At 36.1% G+C, this 25,722-nt stretch overlaps 1 protein-coding gene across 6 annotated transcripts in view; it reads right to left on the minus strand.

Moving 5' to 3' along the window:
• Positions 1 to 25,722, minus strand: part of DLC1 (DLC1 Rho GTPase activating protein) — a 214,348-nt gene that overhangs the window by 138,672 nt on the left and 49,954 nt on the right. For all 6 annotated transcript variants that reach the window (XM_072928209.1, XM_072928207.1, XM_072928208.1 and 3 more), the window contains 2 exons: positions 23,798 to 23,947; positions 21,136 to 21,276 (listed from right to left, as the gene is read on the minus strand). In XM_072928209.1, coding sequence (XP_072784310.1) covers positions 21,136 to 21,276; positions 23,798 to 23,947 — 291 coding nt within the window. The remainder of the gene's footprint in view (positions 1 to 21,135; positions 21,277 to 23,797; positions 23,948 to 25,722) is intronic.

Consider the following 25,722-nt stretch of genomic DNA (forward strand, 5'->3'; position numbering starts at 1 on the left):
AAACATTTTTGTTTCCTATACATGATACATTTCTAATTCATGGGAAAAAAAGAAATTGTTACTGATACAGAGCACAATACAGAACTCTAGTAAGTGAAGTCTCAAGCTGGGGCAACCTGGCTCATAATCTTCGTGTCTGTGTTGTGTCTATTTCATTTTTAAAGACACAGGTCTGTGTAGGCACATATGGATAATCCTAAAAGTTAATAAAAATCTACTCTTAAAACACAGGATTGCTATCAAAACTTTTACTAATTGCTACATTTACTATGAAGAGAGCCGTTTTAAACTCCTGTCTTTTCCAGAAGTTCTAAAATTGTTCTTCTTTCAGGATTGCTTTATTTATTTTGTTCTGAATTTTATTTTTGGTTTCTAAGCAAAGAAGTATCTCATCAATGTCTGTGTTCCCACGCTATTCCCATGAAAATCTCACTCAGGCGTGCAGATGCACTGCAGATCCTGAGAGTACTAAGAGGGTCCAATTCTGTGAAGTGCTGAGCATTTCCTGTATTTCCCCAGGATCATGTCTTACTAGTACAGTTTCCTCCTGAATTTTTCCATCTTTCCCAAACTTTGTGTGGCATATTACAAAAATATAGTTCACAGTTTCTAAACTTTCAAAACTTTCCAGAAGGTAACAGCACACAGAAGTCCAAGTATACTTTTGCCTTTCATACCAATACCAGTTCCCTGAGGAGAGTTTGAATTATTCTGTATTTCAGTTAAGAGGGACTATTACAAGTATAAACCATTTTCTGCCAATACACTTTTGACTGAATCTTATGTTCACACTCAACTCTTCTAGAAACAATTTTTCACAAGCATTTAAAAATCCTGACCACTACAATAGTGCAAAAAACTCTAAAAGGATGCAAATCCCATTTCATCACACAAAAAGAAGAGGTACTTTTTTAAAAGCAGTTAGTCTGCTGACTGCTGGAATAGATTTATGACAAAATAGCTGTATTTCCTATAAAAATATTTTGTGGAAATATTTATAGGAGTAACAGAAATATAAAATTTTGTATCCACCCATCTTAATCCTTTATTTGTAAAATGTAAATTTAAATTACAGGCTGGCTGCAGGAAGGAGATATCTCTTTTTAAAAAACTGATTTCTTTCTTGTGTCTTGGCAGCAAAGTGAGCAGAAACATGGCTTAGTGAAAATAAACCATCCCACCAACAAACAAAGCAAGAACACTGTACCAATTCTTGTATGAGTGCCTGTTTTTCATTGGAAAGAATGGGAGAATGCAATACCCTTGGCCACCCATGTACTTTAGACCTTCAAACTAAGTGTTTGCGACCTGAACTCAGTTCAGGAAGGAATGGGCTGTGCATGCAACAAGTTGCAAAACTTGCTGTGTCTCTCAAAACAGCAGTAAAAAATGAAAGTTTTATTTATATTTGCCTGCTTTTTAAGTAATTTAGTGATAGCTGTGATAAGCTAACCCACAGATAAATTAGATCAAGATTTTTCAGTCTGCCTTTTTAATGCCTATTTCTCGATTGTTTTGTGCTTCTAGTCTAGTCAGAATTTGCATCACTCTGATCACTTTTTATAGTCAAATCCTACTCCCTAACCTCACAATCTCAACATGAATTGGAAAAGAGAGGAACATCCAGATATGAGGACCCAACAGACTAGGGATTATTTAGAGAAACTGAAAGTATTCTAACCTGTGAGACTAAAGGAAATCTACCCAGGCATGCTGAAAGAAATGGCTGATATGGTTGCAGGAAAACTTACATCAGTGGAAAACCATGATAGCTCTGGGGTGTTCCTGATGGCTGGGAAAGACTTACATCTCCATTCAAAGGAGGAAAAGAAGTAATGACTCTAAGCCAGTAAGCCGACCTTAGACCAGGAAAAGTCTACGGAGCAGCCCTTGGAATCCATTACCAGACATGATATTTCAAGGAGTTCCCCAAAATGCAAAGGATTGGGAACCTTTGGAAGCTGATTTATCTCCTGCTATGTGCACTGAGTTCTACAAAGTGTAAGAATTTCTTGTGAAGACATCAAAGAAATGCATAAATTCAAGCCTGAAATACAAGCAGGAAAAAGAGAGTGACTCAAAGTGTACCCTTACACTTGCTGCAGATGTGACAGATTTCTTGAAGTATTTTCCACAGACATCAAGAAAACAAATAATGGCAGCAGAAGGAGATGATGCTGCCATAAGCAGCAATGAGAAATTTAATGGGTTCCCAAGTGGTCCGATCAATTTATGTTTGTGAGAATGTGACAGTATTTATAAGTGTACATAGTTTCAAAGCTACATTTGAACAAGACTAAACAATCCAAACTTTCAGCTTAGTAAATACCACACAAAATACCATATATTTTAACACTTGCTTTCCCTTCCCTTCCCTTCCCTTCCCTTCCCTTCCCTTCCCTTCCCTTCCCTTCCCTTCCCTTCCCTTCCCTTCCCTTCCCTTCCCTTCCCTTCCCTTCCCTTCCCTTCCCTTCCCTTCCCTTCCCTTCCCTTCCCTTCCCTTCCCTTCCCTTCCCTTCCCTTCCCTTCCCCTTCCCCTTCCCCTTCCCCTTCCCCTTCCCCTTCCCCTTCCCCTTCCCCTTCCCCTTCCCCTTCCCCTTCCCCTTCCCCTTCCCCTTCCCCTTCCCCTTCCCCTTCCCCTTCCCCTTCCCCTTCCCCTTCCCCTTCCCCTTCCCCTTCCCCTTCCCCTTCCCCTTCCCCTTCCCCTTCCCCTTCCCCTTTTCTTTCCCTCTCACAAAAATTGCATAGAACAAAATAGAAGAGAGCAGCTATTCTGACCTCTATGTCTTATATACAATTATCTGCCATGCATTTCAAAGAAGTAGTCTTCAGGAGAGGTTCAGGTTGCAGATCAAAATTATTTGTTAGTAAATTAATTTATTAAACTAGTTTAAATAAACCAGATAGAAAAAATAAAGAAAATTTTGTATAGGACATTATGATGAAGGGACAGAAAAATAAATCAGTATTTCAGCTGGTTGTATCTAGCGAGTCCTCTTGTAGATTTGTTTAATAATGTGATTGCATGCTAAACAGAAGAGAGTCTTCACACCATCCCTGGGGTTCTCTGGTCTGTATTTGTGATTAATGCTTCAGACAAGAGTATAACCAGCCTTTTGTCCTTTGGAAACCCCTGACTAGCCACGGATAATAATTCTGTTCCAATGCCTAGAGGTGATGAAATAAAGTGTGAGTTTTTATTTTAGTTCTTATTTTCTTCAAAACCTAAAGCAAGGAAGTTGCTGACATACTGATTCATGAACAAATCTCAATCTTTTCATAATCTAAGAAGGAAATTACTGTGGATGGAAACTGTTGGAACAAGAGTGACTTCTGAAATCATGATGCATCTTTCCAAAGACGGAAAGATGGAAAGATGGATCCAATCTTGCTCCCTAGGAAGTAACCTAATTTGTTTTAAAGACTTGAGATGATTTCAATCTGCAGCTTTCTCTTGTATATGGTGTAACAATTAACTTTTTTTTGCCATTAATGTAATACAAGGTTGAACTTTCAATTGCATTCTGTAGCAAATGACTCAATCTTTTTACGCCTTTCCTGGCAAGACTTAAAAGCCAGTCACTCTTAGATATCTTTTCCACATTCCTACACACAGTTATCAAACCACTTGCTATACTTTGGGCTGATTCCCAAGTGCTTGCCAGGAATGGAAGATATGATATACTGTAAAAGCATTTACTTCTGAAGTGACAAAATTGACCTCAATTCCATCTGTAAGTATTTATTTAATTTGAATTACTTCTGGATAAATGAACTTTTCCAGGAGTTATCACTGATCGTGATCTCATGTAAAACCCTGAACACAGATTGACCACAGTAATTTTGTTAATTAAACTTAAGAGAAATCAGTGGGAAGATTTCCTTGACTTTGGCAAGCACTGATTCCTTTCCTAGATCGCTGAAGACTATCTTCTCATATCTATTCTGACTTCAAATGCTAAAGAAATGGATGTTTCTTTGGTCAATTCAATCTCACTTTCATCAGATGCTTTATTTGCCCTGTCAGTTTTACAACCTGCTACTGAAATTATGTTTGAGAACCAGTTTTGGTGCCTGAGAACCAATTGAATGTGCCCCATCAAAAAAGGGTCATGACATGTCTGTGTCATTTTGTACCTCATGTGAGAAGGAAACAAACTGTTGAGCCACCTCACGCTCAGAAAGACTTCTGTTACCTAAGTCACAAATCCAACAAGACAAAATACATTTTCTACTGCCAGCCATGGAAAGGAGTCATAAAACAATTAATTAGCCTTTATAGTGCAGTCTTAAAAGCAATCCTGAACCTATTTTTAAAATGCCTAGTAACATAATACAGCTTCTGATACCAAAAGTACCTGAAGGGAGGCTGTAGCAAGGTGGGGGTCAGCCTCTTCTCCCAAATAACAAGCAATGGGATGGGAGGAAATGGCCTCAAGTTGTGCCAATGGAGGTTTAGATTGAATAAAAGGAAAACATTTCCACACTGAAAGTGTGGTCAAGCATTGAAAGAGGATGCTCAGGGAAGTAGTGGAGCTACCACTTCTGTAGGTGTTCAGAAAACATATAGATGTAGTGTTTGGGTTTGTATAGATGTAATGTTTGGGTCCCCCATGGTTTAGTGGGGGAACTTGCAGTGTTGGATTCATGGTTGAATCTTAGATGATCAGCCTTAATGATTCTATTATTCTATTTGAAAGTAATTTTCTCAAAGTAATTTAAGATCTTGTTACATGAAATTATTTTCTATGTGTTATACAAACTTTGGTGTGAAAAACTTGCCTATTACCTATAAATAAAATCACCAAAATCTTTTAAAATTACTTTAGTCCAAAATAAAATAGGCAGCAGAGCAGGAATCCTACAATGAAATGTATCTCTCATTAGGATGAATTCCTCCTGCAGGTGAAGAACACAGCTCTCTAGCACAGTGGGATCAGTATGATTTTGATGAATAGCCGATGGGGCCAAGACTTGGGAGAGTGGCAGGCAGAACTGGTAAACTTTTCCTCAGGTACTGCCTTTTAGTGGAAGGACAGCTGCACTATTTGGGAAAATTTTATTTAGCTGAGAGTCATTTCCAGAGTATCTAGAAACTGACGGAGCAGATGTGTTTGTTGAAGAAGTGGAAATGAAGGGCTTGGCAAACACCAGAGCTCCCAGTGCTGGACATTATAGCTGACCTGCTCCAATGCTTGCAAGAGTGGGAACTTCATACATGCACATACACAACCCATGGGACAAAAACACAGCAACAGTGTAATTACTACTTTGATTCTAGCTATTAGAATTCAGTGAATTCAGTGAAAACAGTAAGGAGAGATTTAATAGCTCATATAGCTTCTGTGGGTACTTCAGATAACCACACAGACTTCAACAGGAATTAAGAAAGAGTTTCCCATGCATTTTATGGAAGTTGCATATTCCTTGTGGATTCACACAGGAAGGTGATTTGCCAATGGGAAGAACTGAGTAAATTTCTCATTTTAAAAGGTGATATTGATAGTATTTTTGGGATATAATAATACTGTAAGATTACCAGACAGCAAAAAATGCAAACTTGTGGGTTTTTTCCCAAGTAAATCTTAAAGACTATCTGCTAGAAGATGACAATGACATGTGGAAGAAGATAAAGATATCATTTATTCACATAGATTAATGAAAAAATACACCATTTAATTGCTGGAAAGGGAATCTTTAAAAAACTCTTTCAAACTAGAAAAAATTATGTGCAGACATTTTTTTAAAATAAATTCCTCAATCCATCATGTATCAATGATGAAAAATTCTTGCATTTAAACATTTTACCTAATTCTTCATATGCACTTTACTATCATAGCTACATATCATGTGTGTTTTTCAAATGATGCTTTTACATATATTCATGCCATTTCTGTAACATCAAATATAATTTATTCATTGTATCTGCTATCTAAAACTGTTTTGATTCTCATTTGTAGAGATAGTCAACATCCACCAATTTCAGATGAAAATCATCAATCATCACCTTCATACTTCACCTAACACAGTCCAAATCCATACTTTCATTGCTATTGTTTTATTCCCTGCTTCTGTTCTGAACTCTGACAAAGGCTATGACCATGCTTATTTGTTTCTTTCTCACAGTATGCCTTCTTTCCTGGATCAAAAACATGCTCATAGATGCCTTGTTCACTGGCTTATTTTGTCAAATACAGTCAGTCATTGCATCCAGCAATTATTTCCCCAAAGACCTATAAGTGTCCCTTCCCATGTCAAATGCTGCCCTGGGCCCACTGTTGTTTGAAGACAAGATAATGAGAGAGCATTTTAAAAAATGTTTTACTCATTAACAACTCTGTGATGTTTTTTTTTTCCTCTCTCTCCTAGTGTGAGCTGCCTTACTTTGGTCTTTAGACTGAAATCTTCTTGAAACAAAAAATCTTCTTGTTACTGAAATCAAACACCATACTTGCAGCAATTGAAAAAAAAATAATAATAGTGATATTGGTAGCCTGCTAGTATTTTTGCTGTACTTCTCATCTAGATCAGACATGATTATACTTCACAATGTATTTTAAGTAGTGACAACATTATTTGTATTACTGAAACACTCAAAAACCACAGACCGGGACCACAACCTCATTGTGCAAGGTCCTGTACAAAGAGGGCAGAAGAATTACCCATACACCAGAAGGAATGTAACCAGCATAAAGCAACAGTCCTAATGCAGACTGATGTGGGAGTACAAGGAAAATGATCATTTGTGTAATATAAATAACATTCTAATTATTCTAGGAACACTGGGATCTTGACTGATAACCAGATGTTTTTGGATACCCCAGCAAAAGAGTACAGTACTGAAAGCACTTGGAACTGTCAATGAGAAAGCTTGGCTCATGTGGGCATGACCCTCATGAGGAAAAGCGTGAAGGGTTCCAGACTCCTGTGTTTTGCCTTTTCTCACAGTTGTGAATCTTGCCCTAAAAATATTTTTCTGATGCATCTAGGCTCTCATAATCCTGAACATTACAAACATTACAAATTTAATATTTTTGATCTAGAATATTTTGGTGTTTTTTCTTCATTAACTGGTAATCTTTTAAATTTTAGTGAAACATGAACTACTATTATCCTTCTCATTTCCCCATTTCCACTTTCCTTCTAAAGAAGATCCTCAATTTCCAAAATATTCAGCCCCTTCAGCCCACTGCTGCTCCAGGGGCCTCTTTCTCTTTTTCTGCTTTCATGTATAAAAGAATTATGAGAATCACTGACAATTCTGGAGCTTTTGAAGAACTTTTTTATGCAATTTATGTTCTTCATGGACTATATTGAAATGCCTTTATTTGCAGGAATGAGATATTTTGTAAAGTTCTATCACTGTCCTAAAGATTACATTTGTAAAAAAATTGTAAACTGTCTAAATATCCACAGCTCACAAAAATATGCATTAAAGATTTCACTACATCATGAATGGCATCATTGCCATATTTACTCATTAGTAGCTACTGCTGAGTATCTTGTTACAGACCACAAGACCAAATCATGTTTTTTCTCAGTGCATGCTTGCACGCTAAATTTGTTGCAAGATTAGACTGTGAAATGCCAGTTGTTTCTCTACAGTTTTCCACAGGATTCTCCAGAAAAGTAACATAGTCATTGTAGTGCAGTTATTGAAGTTACTATTACTAATAGTCAAAGGAGACTTAACAGGAAAAGGGCATTTCTCAACAATGTTATCAGTGACTTAACAAAAAATGATTTAAAACTTAAACTGTGTACGTATGTGCGTACATTAATATCAATCAATGGCAAAACACAGTACCAAAAGCATACAAGGTATGTTAACTGGAATGAATATTTTGTCTGTGTTGTGATTAACCCCACCTACACTATTTGCAAGAGATTAAGGGATTTTAGAATTAGAAGACACGTGTTACGGAAGGATGGTAACCCAAAAAAGCATTCTTACAGGCAGGCACCTATGAAGCGCTGCCCTGGAATTAGTGTATCCCAGCTTTCACTCTGCCCCACCAGCAGCCTGGGCAGGAGCAGGGGGAGATCTGATCGGGCTCACGTTCTGCAGGGCCCTGCAGCAGAACCACTGATGACCCCCAGTGATTAAGGGTCAACAAACTTTAGCCTGAAGCAACTGTTCTATGAACTTTGGCACATTCTGAGTTGGCTCCTGCTGGTTTGTTGCCTTTGGCCCTTATCTTGCAGTTTAGCAAAGATTGTGAAATTCTGAATAAGGTTACAAGACCAAGACGTATTGGTTCTGTCTCAGTGACTCAAGGTCCTGCTCTTCAAACGTTCTTGGTCTTCAAAATTCCTTTGGCAAATAATCTCATCTATCAGCTAAAGGACCCATCAGGGAAAAAAAAAAAAAAGGGAGGGGGGAAAAAAGAGAAAATGCTGCATAAATATATAAAAAATGAGGTATAAAGATCATGTGGGACTAGGAAAAATTATCAGAGATTCTTTGTAGTAGCACTTTGGAAAAACAACCTGCATTCTATCTATGCAAAAACTTCAGCCCATGAAAAAAACCCGATGTTTTGAATTCAGTACTGTTTGTTATGGATGAAGGGAGCAACTACTTCAGAAAAGTGCAAATACTTTTGGGACATGAAAAGAAAAAGAGCAAAAGAGCAACATACTTTTGGAAGTACTTACAAGCCTAATCCCATTGACTCTCAAATATTTATGTTGCTTACAGAAGAGAACTTTTTAGCATAAAGTTAACTAGACTTCTGAAAATTTTGTTATGCTTTCAAGGCCGAATTTAGGCTCTTGGAAGAAATTATAAATTCTTCCTTATTAAAAGTGCAAGGAAGAGAACATATAAATCCCCAAATTCCTTTATTTCTTGGCAATATTTTCATAATATTTGACAATCACATATTTTCCTGAAGTGCAGAATGGCTTCTAGGTAGATAGGTTCTCTGAATTAAGAGAAAAAAAAAAAAAAAGTCTATCTTTTCCTTATATAGAATCCATATGCTCTGATTTTTCTCCTTATATTTTCTGTATTTCCAAGACATTATCCATAGGATGTGCTAAACTATGTGAGAAACCTGTTAAGGATTTTTTTCCTTTCCTAAGAATAGAGGTTTTAAAAAACCCTGAAATCCCTAAGCATGGTGAAACTTCACTCAGTGCTGGCAACAGCAAAACTAGATCTTTCTTGAATTGCTTTTGTATTGGCAAAGCAGCAAAAGCAGAATTAGACAAATTGCATGTGACTGTGTAACAAACCTCTACAATGAGCCAACACAACTCTGTTTTAATGGTTTGAAAGCTCTAACGGATACGAAATTGGCTCTATCACTTTCTGTCATGTTTTTTTCCTATCTGCCTTAAAACTATCACCCTACAGATTCTGCAATCAGATCCTGAATTGTTGAATTTAATAGCAGAAAATTCAGAATTTTAAATACTAAATATTTTAAATTTAAAATATTTCTATCTGAATGTTCCATCAGGCTTCCAAGGACACCTGTCTCAGTCAATGTTTTGAGGTGTTTTGAAACTCATCACATTTCAAAGGAGCAGTATATTTAATCCCACATAATCTTGCAGTTACCCATTGATACTAGTAAACTGTGTTCACACTCCTAGGGCTATAGCACTGTGGTTAAAATACGCTGGACAAAGAGTGCTGGCTTTGTAAAGAAAGTGCATTCTGCAGGATCACACACTACTGAGTGATTAATTCCATCATCTACTCCACTCCCTCTATGAAATTAAAGCCTACTTCAGTTTTACATTGCAGTCTTCAGACTCAATGGACTATAATTCCTCACGAGAGGTCTCCCATGTGCAGTTTTTGTCACCTATCAAACTGCTGTGGGAGAATAATCTTTCCAGTCCAGTGCCATTCACATACAGAAAATATTGCCTTCTCAGAGTGGCATAAGGCACAAAAGGCATAAAAGATGATAATTATTTATTTGCTGCCAACAAACTTATTTGACCAATACAGACAATATTGTCTTCTCAGAGTGGGAATCCAAAACTTCAGAGTAACTTTGGGAGGTCAAAGGATCTCCCATCTTTCCATCTCAAGTAGTACCCTGCTTGCCTTTCTGTATTCTTTGTAGCAATACTTTATTATTATTGTCTATATAATATGTGCAGTAGTATTTAAAATACAGGAATCATATTTCACCATTTATTGGGTGGCAGGATACAGGGAGTATCAAGTACCATTAAATGTTGTCTGGATTTTATTTATCTTTTAATACAGGGATAGTACAAAAATATCATAAAGACAGTTTGGTAACAGAAGGTAAATAGAAAAAACTTTCAGAGCACAACCTATGTGTTTTACAAAATAAAAATTTGCTAATCTCTGTGTAATATAGAAAGGTTCTTCAGTAAGTTTGAAGAAAATAAAAAAGTGGCAACACACTGGAATGTACAGTTTCTATATATAGAACGCCCCACTAACTAGGAGCCCATGCCATTCAACTAACAATTTACAACACCTTCATTGTATAGTGCAGTGCAGAAAGTGGAAGGTTGTTTCATTTCTGTATTTCCAGACGCGTGTCATTTCCAACCCCATATTTAATAGTGTGTAACTGCCTGAAGGGGAGAGATCAGAATGTGTGGCATGTCTCACTGAGAGGAATTTTGTGCATTAAAAAAACCCCAAACCACACTCTTTCAACTATTAAACAGAGAGCTAACCAAATTCCTTGCTTCCACCCTGGCTTTGAAGTCCCAAAAAAAAAAAAAAAAGAAAAAGGGAAAGCAAGCAAGCAAGAAGTGAGGCATGGAAGAGAGTGAGAGAGAGACAGGAAGAAGGAGAGCTCAGGAGGAAGAAAATTCCTTATAAGAGAGGTGTATACAAGGGACAAAAAGAAAGGTTTTCCATGATGTCACTCACAGCATGTCTGCGTCTGGAAAAGTATTTGAAAAAGCAGACATGGATTTATTCCATTTCAGTAATGCAAACTATTCAGTCCACGTTTTCAAACTATGTTCCAGAAGAATACTGTGTACAAGGCATAAAAGAAGATAATTATTTATTTGCTGCCAACAAACCGAGCTGAGCTTGACCAAGCTGAGCTGACACTTTAGCAATTATCATTTCCTCTTTACTTTTCAGAATCCATTTTTCTTCCCAATTTCCTCCTGGTTTACAATCTGTTCCCTCCTCCCACCCTGCTTCTTGCTTTTTTCTTCTTTCATCTCTCACTTTCTTAAAGAAGCTGATGCAAGGTTTTTTCCTTCTGTCTTTATGTGAGTGCTTCTACTTTCCTGTGCTCTCCATCTACTGGCAGAAAGATTAAACTGTTGTCACTGTTTTTCTTACTCAAATTCTGTCTTCATTCCCTCCTTCTGTGCTCCTTTATTTGTCTTGGACTCAAGCCTGAAATTCTTTCTTAGATAAAACACAGGAAATTCTCACAAAAGATATATTTACATATTACATTGTTTCTTTCCCCTTTAATACAGCTTTTCTTTCTTGAGGTTTTGCATATTCTCTCTTCAGCTAAATACACATTATTCCCCTCCCCCTCTCCTCCCTCCAAATCACACTTAAAATAGCCACAACTGCAAGCAGATATGTGAATTCAATACAAGCAAGACTGACAGTGTAAACAATTATTAGTGATGTACTTGTCCCCCAGGGGCACCGGTCTTCAGTCCAAGGCTGGGAAAACATCAAATACTCATCTTTCCACTAAGTGCCAATATTCTACCTTGTTCAATTCACAGGTAGACTTGTTGTCCAGCTGTATATTAGAATATATTAGAAAAGAAGAAATTCAGATGTTTACAGATGCAGCTGCACAACCATTCCAGTGATCTTTTTAGGAGTGATCGGAGCAGGGTGGGTACAATTTGGTGTAAATAAATATAGTGACTTTAGGCAAGATGCAGAGCCAAAGTCAGAAAGACGGAAAATGTGAAGAAAATAGAAGGAATACAGGAGAAAATGAAAAAAAAAAAAAAAAAAAAAAAAGAAGAAGAAAGAGAATAAAGGAAGAGGGAAGAAAGACGAAACCAAAATAGGAAAATGGGAAAGAAACAAAAAGAAAGAAGGAGAAACAGGAAAAAAGATAGTTTAATGATTCAGGAGCATAATTAAGTTAAAGTAAATCATAATTTTAAAATAATTCTGATCTTTCCTGTTTCTATATATATAGTTATGCCAGAAGTGATTTAAATTTCATAACATCTCAACATAGGTCAAAATCCCATCAAGCACCAAACTTTTGGATATGAACAATAGCGGATTGCTTAAAAACAGTTTTACAGTAACACTACTTTATAATAAATATAATTCCTATCTTGTCAAGACAACTTTAAAATATTAGTTTAAACTGTCACTAATAGTTCTCACAGCAGACACTCAAAGCAGTAGGTTTCTCAGTAATTTTTTGGCAGCTTAAATATGATTGCCTGCAACCATTTTGAATCTCACCTGCTTTACATGGCAGTACTGTATGGGGCAGCTGGGTGGTTTGAACCCCCTCTTTGAATCACACAAAGGAGCAGAAAGAAAGCAACTGCACCCCTAAACCTAAGAATTACCTTACAAATGAACTCCTGAAACGACACTATTTTTTTCCATCTTCAAAACACTCTGATCTTTCTGTTCTCCTGAATTGCTGAGGGATCAGGTAAAGGCTCTAAGTCATAAGATGGTCTTAAATCTGTTCTATTTAGTTTGACTACTTATCTCCAAGGGATCTAAGTTCTTGCAGACGTAATAAGTACTCACAGAGTCTGGTAGAGATATAATGTATTTTTGCATAGAGCAACCCAAAACTAAAACTAAAGGTGTCCTAGGTAAATTATGAGGTAATGAACAATTCAGCTTTTAACAACAGTTTCTCCCAGCTGAACGTCCTGGGCAACACTGTTGGGGTGTATAAAGTTACAACCTTTTGTCACCTATTGGTCTGCTGGCAAAAAGTTCTTTTTTTTTCATAGTTTTAAAGCCCTTTATCCCCAGTTCCCACTAAATTTGCAACCTAGCTCTCTGCAACAAGTCTCCAAGTTCTCTTGCTTTCCATCCTTTCATACTGTCCAGCAAGGGGACCTACTGACCCTTTCAGAAAGTCTACTCCAGTTGATTTTGAAGTTATCTTGAGTTATCACTGAACAAATGTATGCATGCCTCTTTTTCTCTGGTATTTATGAAAGGTTTTCACACAGAACATTTTTTTTCTCATTTTGGCACAGATCTCCAATGCTGTTTTAAGGAATTATATCATTAAAATCCTTATGCTAATCTGCATGTGGTATAATTAATCCCCCATGATATCCTACAATTGTTTCCTTTCAAAGAGGTAGAATTCTAAAAATGGTGAGATGTACAAATGTAATAACTAATGCAATATATCTCAGTAAAATTTTAACAGGAAATTTCAGATTCCTTCTTTTCAACAGTTTCCCAGAAATGTTTGGCATTTATTACTTGCTGTGAAAGGCTCTATCAAGCATGAAAGAGAGAAGGCATGTGTCACTAGGAGAACTTGTGTTGAGATAAAACTCAGTGCAAGAGAAAGAAAGTTTTCATGTAAGAGAAATAGCCCAGTAAGTGTTTCCATGTACAGTTGTCAGTGGTTCAGAACATATACGTGGCTGTGTTGGATCCATCTAGGATACTTTCCACTCCCCAGACCTGCAGTAGTCTAGAGGATGTGTATAATAACATGGAAATCCCAACGACAAACTGTGATTCTTGAGTCAATGCAAATCCTGTATTAGGACTTCATTTCATGACTGACAGTAAACCTGTGATGATAATGTACACCATCTGTTGTTTTAATGGGTTATAAACTTTTTCCCAGAAAAATGCCTAAGCACATTTAGAGATCAATTTACTTTTAAATTCCAAAATATCAGGAATGTTCACAGATTTAATCCTTGAAAAAGATTGTCCCTTGTTTTTAAGAAGTAGCCATTATTTGCTGTGTACCTCACCTTTCCAGTCACCATCTCCTGTGGTGATCATTTTTGCAAGTGTTGGCTGATACAAAAAAATAATTCAATTCCATACAGATGTATACAACTCTGCATTGTAGCAATTTAAGCAACAACAAAAAATTATTAATAAAACTTTTCAGTGCTTAGTGAGTTTTGTTTTTCTTCAGAGAAATAAGTTCTTAATGCCACAGATATTAAGAAGCAATTTTCATAAGTTGCAGTAATTTTGCACTTACAGACTTCTAATGGAAAATGATTGGATAATTTTGCCCATATTTCCAGAAACATGCAACAAGAATGCTATACTACATCTCAGAATTGAAATTCTTCAATGCAGAAATGCACTATATGGATTACATACTGACAGGGAAAATTAACAAAGTTTTTTTAAAAAACCCCCATGACATGATATAAATGTCATGTATGCTTTTCTTGGCAGGTGCTGAAAAAGAGTTAAAATTTCATATTGACATACAGTTAAACACATTTAAGCAACTTTAGGGAAAAAAGGAAAACTTGGTAGGGATTCAACTCAATCCATATGGAAGAGCACAGAAGACAGACTTGAACTAAACATATCAGGCATGAAAATTGGACAACAAATAGGAACATTTCATGTATTGTCTGGCATTCAGAATGTATTGTCACGGAAAGTAAAGGCCAGCAAACTCTCAAAAATTTAGGCTTGACCAGCTTCATATGAGACTTGTTTAACTAAAAAAAAATGCTGATATCCTGACATTCTATCAAACCTAGCATGTCTAGAGAAACAGAGCCTTCTACTGTTGATTTCACAAGAGGAGAAGGTTTACGGATGAAGAGTAATCTTTAAATTTATTTTCAAGTGCAAATACCCCTAAGTTTGTACGCAGCATAGTTTTGCTTTCTTCCTTCTCAGGTTTATATCTAATGTAGGAGGCTGAATCTCTGTCCTCAACAATGCTAGTCTGAAAAATCAGACTGTGTGTGATAAAACAGAGTATTCAATATAGTGTTGTTGCAGGCCCATCTAAAATTTGCTATTCACTGTGCTTTGAAAGTTCCTTATGCCCTTTGTCTTAAACCAAGGGAACATCAATGTCCACCCACTGTTACCATCACTCTAGTATTTAAGTTAACCCTTTAACCTAATGGCTGGAAATAGTTTTTAGAAGTCATTTTCTCATAATTTTCACCTGGAAGATTCCATTAAATGGGACAGTTTAGGCATATCCACAAACCACTGGAACGAGACAAGGCTGCCAGGAGACTTATCTGTGTGTCATCATGAGAAGCACCTGTTTGCTGGAAAGAGGTGCAAATAACTAAACAGGCTATTTTATCCATGCATAGTAGATAAAAAACACTTTTCCCTCACTTTCAAATTGATGTCTGCATATTTCTTTACTTTTCCAATATAAACATTGCTTTGGGAACAACTTCTAAGTCAATAAGTGACTTTGAAATTTTCACTTAGAGATTTTTTCTTCAGTCAAAGCATTTTGTTATCAAAGTTGCAATATATCATTTCTAAATATAAACTAAAAATAGGCTATGATAATGAATTTTGATCATTTAACATTTTAACTAATTCTGCAAAAACATATCTGCCTGTGTCCAAGTACTTGATGACCCTGTGCAGCGCCCCTCATCTAGAAGAGCAAGACACCAGGTGGCAGCATACAGTGAAAAAATGTACTTTACATTTCTAACAGCACAATTGGTGATGCAACAGCTGAAGAAGCCATAAACTTTTTCTTCAGTTTATAAAAAATTATTATCAAAAACAACCAGATGGAGACAGTGTTGAAGACTGTGTCAGCAACTCTACAAAAGGCAGAAAACATGAGAAAAAAATCAGTATATAAGCATAGCTGCTATAAACAAGTTGCAAGAAGAGACAGAAATGTGAGTAAGTGTACAACTTGACATCTTGGAAAGTCTCAGAAGTCTTCATGCTTAGCACTTCAGAAGCTGGGTATTTATTTAGATTAGCAATATTTTGTTGGGATTGAATTTGGAACCAAGAGCAGATAATGTAACAGATGTATTTCCTGGGTCACGCTGTACCTGTATAAAATTGCAAATCCTTCATTGCATTGTGAATTTACACTGGTCACTCAGGATTCAATATTGAAGGAGAGTTAAAGTGGGAGAGAGAGAGAGAGACTGTCCCTGACCAAAGCAAAGGTAACACCTGTCAAAGGTGTCATGACTGGATTAAGTGATTTTGCTTCAAATTGTAGGAGTAGCTTGCTCATGGAAAAAACCCAAAAATAACCCCCAAAAAATCCAACCCCCTCCCCAAAAAAGACTCACCTTTAAGATTTACAGTGCTTAAAAGACTCCACAGAACAAAAAGCTCTGTCATTTCATTTGAGATAAAATAAATACAATTAGGATTACCATAGGAAGAGATACTTAAAACAGAATAAAAATTCCTTTGTGGTACAAGACTGAGTCAAAGAAAATTTTTGAGAAATTCATATAACAAATACAGCAGAATCCTGCTGTTCTCTTATACATGATTGGCAAATGTCACTTAATGGTATTTTACCCTTTGTACATGAAAATAACAGGTTATTAGAATTCAAATGAAATTGTGATTGAGTGAAAAGTTAATTTCATAATTCCCTTATCTTGGTTGTCTAAACCACTTTCTTTTGAACATAGATATGAAAGACAATACTAAATTAATCAACTCGAGCAGGCACTGAGAAGAAGAGTTTTCTCATCTTGGATTCATAAAAATAATCAAGTTTTAAAGAAACAGTATTTGAATTAATGTTGCACAGTAAGGATATTTCTCCCTGATGCTTACCAGATTAACTTTCAGTTAATTCAGTTTGTCTGAATGAGTAAAATGAGAATTCAAGGAATACTATAATGGCAGAAAAATTTAGAAAAATTATGTGAGGACTTTGATAAATAAGCAAATATAACATAAAAGGATGATTCAGAGACCAAAATCTACCACCTTTCAAATTGCATGACCCACTGCTAAAGATTTGTCAGCACAAGTGCACTGAGATATTCTGTATGTGTTTGCATACCTCAAGGTTCAGTGAATTTACTATATAACCTAATGTAAACATTTCAAACCCTTGGAATAATTTGATAATTCTCTGTCATTGATATTTAATTTTAAATAAAGGTTTCCTTGTACTTACAATAAATTTTTATATTCTTTCATAATTTAAAAAAGTGTAGTTAAATAGCAAGAAACTTGAGCTCTTTCTTAATCTACAAATCTCAAAATTATTTTTCACAAAATTATATGGCTTTCTTCAAAAGGCTCAAATTTTAAAATACATGATTATGAATCAAAATCACATTTGGTTAAATTCTATTAGTGTATATAAATTAAAAATATGCAAATCTGCCATCTCGATAATACAGGTTTTTATCCCAGTCCAGTAACAAGATTTGTGAAAGTGGACTCCTGAGCTCATCCAAGGCTTCAGGGATACCAGCAGCTATGCCTGAAGCCCATTCCAGTGCTCAGCCAGACTAGGTAATTTTATACTTGCAGGCATAACTGATGTTTTAAATCACTTTGAGAATTGAATGCATCTTAAATGAGTCATTATAGCTAATCTGAAAAACAATCTGTTCCTAGGTACCAGCTATTTTGGTGATAATAGATGCCTGATTGCCTTTGTACAGTGTGATTAAGGTTAACTTGGACACTATTGAAGCAGGAGGGATAAGACTGCCAAGACAAGGAATAGAAAATAATCATGGCTGGTTTTTTTTCACCTGAACAGAAAATAAATAGGCTTTGCAGAGCAGATGTTCAAGGACAAAATTTTGGCCACAACTTTTATGCCTTAGTTGCTGCTGTCCTTTAGCCAATTTTTTTGTACAGAGGAAGTAAAGAAAAGGACAATGATAATTGACTCAAGTTTTCCTTAACCGATTAGCTTTTAACGGGGCATTGGAGAAGGATATGGTAACTTGCCTTTAGTCATTAAAACACATTGTAGGTAATGTAGTCTCATATTGCTTCTATAATAATAAAAAATACATTTAAAAAGAAATAATTTCTGGTCTTTATTGTTAAGAATATTTTAATTGTCCAAATTTATAGCATCGGTTTGTGGAAGGCAATGTCATGTAGAATATTTACATTCCTTTCTCTACAAATCCAGACAAGACACTCCCTTTTTCCAGTGTTTCTCATGGCTGCTGGGGCAAAAGACTGTTGATTTCTTATTTTTTTAGCCTGATTTCAACTCTCATGTGATTAGTGCTAGCCAAGTGTATCTCCTCAATGTTGATATACAAAACTCTCTGTTTTGGAGACTGATTAATAAACCCCCAGAACATAAAAATGTGCCAGTTATAGAAACATGAATTTTTTTTCTCTGTAAATGTAAGTAACATAAAGATGCCAAAACCATTTACTATCCCATCCTAAATTATGTAGGAAATATATCTGTTCAGTCACATGAATCCTTATATTTGTGAGGATTGTCCATATATGCACCTTTCCAAATATGTACAATTTGTGGCCCAGACACCCTATTGGTCAAATGGTGCTATTTCACCCTCACCATGAGATAGAACAGTGGCATCCTAAATTTAGGATGGAGGTTATTCAGCTGTATGTTTCTCATAAGCCCAAAATACCAAGGGCATCTGCATATCAAAGGCAGATGCTGCACCCTGCAGAATCACAGAGAAGCCATTCCACAGTGCTCTGTGGAGAATCCTGTTTTTCCTTGTCATGCCTGTGTTCAGTAAGGAGTTCTCAGGTGTGTGCTTATACATACAGATATGTAGTGTACACAGGCATTCACACTGACAAGAATGGGTTTGACTATCCAGAAGTGAAGCTTCATTAAATGTTAACTTGTTCATGAAAATATATACATATTACCTTAATTTTATTTAAAATCATATCTACTATTAATTTGCATAGAATATTCTAATTGACACTGTATTTTAAATGCAATTCTTGTTTAACATTTTAAAAAATCTTCTCATGAAAATTTAAACAGTTCTACTTTCCATAAACCAAGGAGTGAATAATTTCCACTAGGACTATCAAACACAATTTGGCTTATGGATATCCCAACACTTTGTGATACTCTTTGAAATTGTTTTGGTTTAAATCTATATAAAGCTGAATGAACGTGAATGGACATGGTTTGTCTGTACATAAATTTTCTATCTATGAGCTATATCCTGTGTAGTTAATATCTTTTACAAGTTCTTTATCAGGAGCTGGATCCAAATTCATGTCTCATTGCCCTGCCTTGGTATTCCCACTACCCTGGTCTGCATACGATGTGTTTAACTTTACAGTCGGACTTTGATGCAGTCAACTGTTTGCTATAGTTTGTTTAAAAATACCACAAATCATTCCATAGTATAACTAATCACCCTTGCACTCCTGTTTACATACTATTAATAAGCACAACAAAAGAAGTTGTCCTTGGAGACTAAGCATCTGGAATCCTTGGAGAGCAGCAGTTACAAACTCCAAAAAGGGAGCAAAATCTTTGAAATAGTCTATTACCATTAAAAAGTACCTCAGTGAGTTTCAAGTGCAGAATAATTTTATTCCTATAGCTAGTCTGACAAAATAATCCCCAAACAAAATCCAAATCAAAACTAGAAAAACAAAATCAAAACAAAAAATTTCTCCAAACCTCAAAAACTGCAGTTTCCTTTATACACAGAACACCACATTGTGGATTTTCAGAGGAGATCACTACATGGATTGCTACAGGGTAGGAGGAATTGTGACTGCAAAACTTCAGAAGACAGTTGTGTTTGGAGCAAATTTAACTTCACTTATAAAAAAAATTATAAAATTATAAAACAAAATTTGCATATATGTTCAGCATGATACATTAATCACAGCAAAAGTCAGAAAAATACTTGCTGAAGCTGAATGAACATATAATATCTAACTCCCAGGAAGTGACCACACTTCTGCAAAGCCATGTGTCAAGAGTTCCCCAAATACTAGCAGAGAAACCAAAATGTTAAAGGGACATTTAATACCTTACAAAGTGAAAAAGTTTCTGTGTGCTTCTCAGGATCTGGTAAAATAGGATATCACCTTCCAGAATAACATATGCACTTATTTGAGAATTTGTGCTGCTATGTATGCAGTGACAGAGTGCAGAGCTCTCTATTTGCTATAGTTATGCACTGATGATAAATTACAAGTGAATTTATTTTTGTACAAGTGAACAATCCCAAATGTAAATGTTTATTAGAACTTCTGTTAGCCACAATCAAAGGCATTAGTTAACTTGCTATTATTGTAATGCAGTAAATGACAGGTGGCCTCTATTTTACTTTTTATAGACTTGTTCTAAACATATATTTATGCTAACTACACTTTTTATTTTAATATGTTATGCCAGATTTTTTGCTGGTCTGGTAACCAGAAGCATTTCAATAAGTGAACAGATGGAGTAGGAGTTATGCTAAGACTTTTCAGCATAGGCAAAACTTAGAAGTCTAGATTTCTGTGCTTCTTGAGGCAGTGGAACAAGTTCAAGAGGGAACACATAATATACCAGGAGTTTCTAGGACATCCGAGAATTTCTGCATATGTTGATGGATGAAGCATTATGAAGAATTCTTCAAAAGTTAGAAAACAGCAAAAGAAAGAGCCATGCTTCTCATAGTTCTGTGTATCTATGAATGAATATAGAAGGAGGTTCCTTGCCATAGCTGAGCTCTCAGGCCAGGCTTTCCTCATCACCTAGCATGCACTGGGACTGGCAGAAAAGTGTTGCTGGCTCTGAGGTTCTCCTCTCGTCCAAATTTTGCCTTAGAGTGTCACTCTCAGATCAGTAGGGCAGTAGATACCTTCAAGAGGACCAGGATGACTGGGTTTGGACATCATAAATCAGCCACAATTTTTCTCTGGCAGCACCCTTCATGAGATTTAGGAAATGTTCTGAGTGATACCACTTCAGAAAAACTTACCCTCCTAAATAGCATAGCTCCTTTAAATTATTTTCTCATATAAAATCTCAGCTTATTGTAATAATTTGCTGTTAATAGTGTATTTTAAAATATGAAACTTCTAGTATTGTTTGCCACTAAAATGGCCCTTTGAGACCATTTTCATTTTTTTCCTCAGTGTCACACACATTCTGTTGCATAATCCAAGTAATGAATAGTATAATATTTTTTATTTCTCTTCCAAACTGGAATCACGAGAGAAGCTTAAAAAAATATAACCTTTATACTCACCCCAGCCTTTGGTTTAGCTCCAGAGCTGGCTACTGAAGAGGGAGATGTTAGGTCAGGAGTGTGGATATTAGAAGACAAGTTGGTCTGTGAGTGATTTACTGAAGCAACATCCACTCCACTTTCAGAACCAGATTCAACATCCTGCAGAAAAATATTGCAAGTCTCTTCAGTAAATGTGAAATAAAATCACATTTCTGCTAAATAATGGAAATATTTAAGCAAGCTTACTTAAATACATATGCTTGCTGTCTTTTTCAATGTGGCGATTTGCATTAGCTGCTGTTCCGAAATTATAAATCACAACTAACATCAAAGCTAAATGGTAGAATGCAAGGCAAGAAAAATCAGTTAAGGGATGCAGAAGTTTGACATTTTTCTCCGATATTCAGTATTTCCTGTGTGCTCCCACCTTCTGTCTCTGCAGCAGTGCAAGCTAGTGAACATCTGTAAGCCATTACGCAGATGAAATGACTTCACCCTCCAGCAGTTTATACAATTCAGAGGTACAACTCCCCAGTTTTTTTGAATCACCAGACACTTACCAGCCAAATACCATTTCTGGTTAAAATGCCCTTACTTTTAATGACACTGATTACATTCCTCTTTCTGAGAATAAAAAGAAGATATACAGTATGTTTCATTGTTGAGGAAGTAAAATTTAGTGCATGCTTGATTTACTGCATACGGTGAGGGCAAGGCATTATACTGTTTGCAGATAAATTATGACACTGCAAATGTGTAGAACTAGCCATATACTGCCAGGATTATTAGATGAGGTGTATCCTGCATGAATACAGCTACAAAGTATGCAAAAATATCTCCTGAACCCTTCATCCCAGAAAACTCAGAGCAGAAAAAGCCTCGGTTTCCTAATGCCAGGTTCATAGAATAGGTGAAATATGGGGCAGAGTCATCTCAGGGGTTCTACTCCTGAACTGAAAAGATACAGCATCCTTTGATTCATTAATTCCAGTTAAGAATCTGTCTGCCAAGCCGAAGCTGCCATTTAGACAGGTGCCTATATGCCATGTGAATGCGTGTGTGGTGTACTGAAAAGGGTTAAAAATTTGGGACAAAGCTGGACTCTAGGTAGGACCGTGTATTTGAATCAGATATTTCCTGCCAGTGAGTCATCTGCAATGTGAAACACTGGGAAATGCAGCAGAGCCGTGGAGCAGCCTCTGTAGTAGTGTTTGGCTACAGCTGCTTTCAGAAGTTTCTGGTTAGCAGAGCTGTGCTGCCACAGTACAGAGACACGATCTCTGATGCATTACCCAGGTTTTTACATCATATTCAAATGATTTCTTGCTATAAAATAAATATGAGTCTGAACTCAATACCTATATATCTTGAAAACCAGAGCTTTTTATCTTCTGGTCCACAACAATCAAAGGTTCCTAGATTCCTAGGAAATCACTTTCCATAGATAGCATATATTCCATGTTTGATGCAAGCTATCTTTCTGCAGAGTTGCTTTGCAGCATGGGAACAGATACCACCTCTGATTATAAGGTAGAGTTACTCAATCTGTATGAGGCATACAGATTGCCTCCAGCCCCTTTATTGCTGCAAGAAATTAGCTAAAGTGCTCCATGGATTGGTGAGATATAGAGAACAGATGTCAACATTGTATTTCAGGTTTCCTGTGTCATCAGCATGTTTAAGGAGATACTGTGAGAACATTGATATTCAGTGGGAAAATGTTTAACGATGGAAAGTGAAATTATGTGATTTCCTCTGAAAATAACACATTATATAATTTTCAGCTGATCAAACCCAGTGAAGTACAACTTTTCTCACCTACAGACCACTCACTTAGCAACAATGAAACCTGGCTTTCAGAGGAAAAACTCCTTGTTATTTAAAAGAAAATATCACTAACCAAAACAAATGATACAAATGCTAGTCTAGAGATCTTGGGGCAGTGTTTCTCAGGTTTCTTGAACTGAAAAACAGCTGCAGCACATGTGGGTGAAATTAACAGAAAGCCTGCACAAGTCTACCTTGGATCAGCCATTTCATGTTCTTCAGAGTTAAATGTGTAAACATTTTAAAGAAAAAAGAGAATACATCAGTCATATTTGTGAGCTGTTCCATCCTCTTTTGGATTACTCTCAGCAAAGAATGATCCTTTAAAGTGAATAAAAACCCCCTTACATTAAATAGTTCAAGTTCTGCCCAGAATCTTACTGTGAATGACAAAGGACTTTTTGCCTTCCCCTAGCAGAAAATCAAGACCTGTAGCTCAGACTTACTTTTAGTTCTATGTAATGTCAAATGGCACATGCTCATGTTCTGAAAGTGGGGTGACCCTGGGCCTGTGTTGCCATTTACAATAGGTCATAATTAGAGAACCAGACATTTTCTGAATCTTGTTGATCTCCCTTTGTTTTATCTGGGAGTTCTGAAGCTCTCATTTGTGAGAGGTTGCCAAAGGGAAATAATGGATGGCAATATTATTGCCTTCAAAACATGTACATACACAAAAAAAACAAAACAAACAAAAAAAAAAACCCCAAAAAAAAAACCCCAAAAAAACCAAGTCAAATTCTTTACAATAAGAGCTTTAGTTCTAAACTAAGGAGCTGAAAAATGTGAGGACTAAAAGAAAAAGATGAAGCAAAAAAAGATCCTATTCATAATAATAATAAAAATTGCTTACAGGTATATGCCTCCGTTTGTATGTCGGGGTGCTGGATGGGGAAGAGCCTGCACTGAGAGCATTTTCAATATCCTGGTCAAGCTGGTCCAGTTTCATAATTAACAGCACCATTGAATCCAGTCGTGGACGATCTCGATCTTCTGTTATTTCCTATGGAACAGAAAATGCAATCTGAAATGGTAGTAACTGGAAAGAATAACCTTAAATTATGAAAGCTCTGTTTCTTATTTTACCAGGAAAGCATACTAAATAAGAAACAGAAATAATTTTCTAAAAAAAAAATATTGTTTTTTGTAACCAGCTTACTGAGTATTGATGTACTCCTGGAAAAAAAAAAATATTATATTTAATATACAACTATTATAGCAATTAAATTTTTTAACAGCACAATTGTTTGGAATAAATGCAGCATTACCTAGATACACATACTTTCAAAACAGCTATGGATTCTAAACACTCCTCAAAATATTCACCCCAAATTAATTAACTTGATCGTACAAGTACAAATGATGAAGATTAGTCTGCGATGGAAACTGGAAACAATTTCAAAGAGGCCATTTTCCAGCTGCAGATAACCCTAACTTCTTTTCTTTGTGGAACTCAGTAGTGTAACTATGTTCTTCTGTCAATTTGTAGCAGAAATTTATTTCTTGGTTGGAAATTCTTGTTACACATGAGGTACATTAGGGTAATAGTGAACACAGCATCAGACATACTCTGGCTGGAAAGAGACTGGATGAGGGGTTATTGACATCACAGCTTCAAACAATTAGTTTATGTAGCTAATTTCCCTATGCTCTGTAGAAAAAGGAGGCAGAGCAGATCCTCAAAAGTGCAACTCAAAGCAAGATCTTCAATTAGACGGACTAAATAATGCTCTCAAGGAGTTCCTCCCTTTCCCTTTTATATAGAGACTTAACACAAAAGTTAGATAACTAGTCTGCCTCAAAATTCAGGACTCTGAAAACCCCTACTAGTTCCTGTATGGATTTTCATAATTTGAATTTAGTAAATACAAGGTTCCATTAACTCACTTGAAATAATATTTTTTTAAATCCTTCTCAAGAAATGGATGCAAAGATGTTACAATTGCATAATCGTGCCCAAGAAGTAGACAATATAAGTGTCCAAATTAGCCTTTTATTTTATAGTCACTACACTATACAGAGTACCATTTTTAAGGCTAAACAGAGATTTCTCTTGGTAGGATTCCATTAGCAGCTTTTTTGTAGACTGCTTCAAAGGCATTGCAAAACATGAATTAGATGATTCCTGCTAGAATTAAAGAACATGTATAGATGAAATAGTAATATAAAACACAGTCTACATGATCTTTAGAATGTGAAGACAGATGTGATGGTTACTAAAACAAATCTTAGGAAAGTAGAAATACAAATCTGTCATTCCATAGCAGAGTTATAAACAATGTACAATGCAAAGGGTTTCTAAAAATGCTGCTGAATTTGCAGGATCCTCTGATGACTTTGAACTGAGTTTAGAGTGATGGTGAGAGAATATCACCTCAAAATACCTTAGAAGTCACCAAAATGGGTTAAAGTTTCACTTTCTTCCAAATTGAAAACACAATGTCGCAAATGATTAATTGCCACTGCATGGGTCTTCATTTTAATTGATGTTAAATTGATACCTGAGTTTTACAAATGTCAGAAGAGTTATTTCATCTAATCTGCATGCAATTTCATCCATCAGAAAGCCCAGTGGAGCAGCTGAGTGTCTGCTAACAGAGTAGACATGATCTCCTTTGTGACAGGGGTCATGTTCTCCATGGTGAGCAAGACTGTCGCCAGTTCACATATCCAGAGGATGCCAGTGCTGTTACTAAACTAGCTTCCAACACAGTCCCCTCATTTGTTTTTATTTCTATTGGTTTTGCTCAGAAATACACCACTGTAAAGGCTAATCAA

The sequence above is a fragment of the Taeniopygia guttata genome, chromosome 4, assembly GCF_048771995.1.
Source record: "Taeniopygia guttata chromosome 4, bTaeGut7.mat, whole genome shotgun sequence".
Classification (NCBI taxonomy): Eukaryota; Metazoa; Chordata; class Aves; order Passeriformes; family Estrildidae; genus Taeniopygia; species Taeniopygia guttata.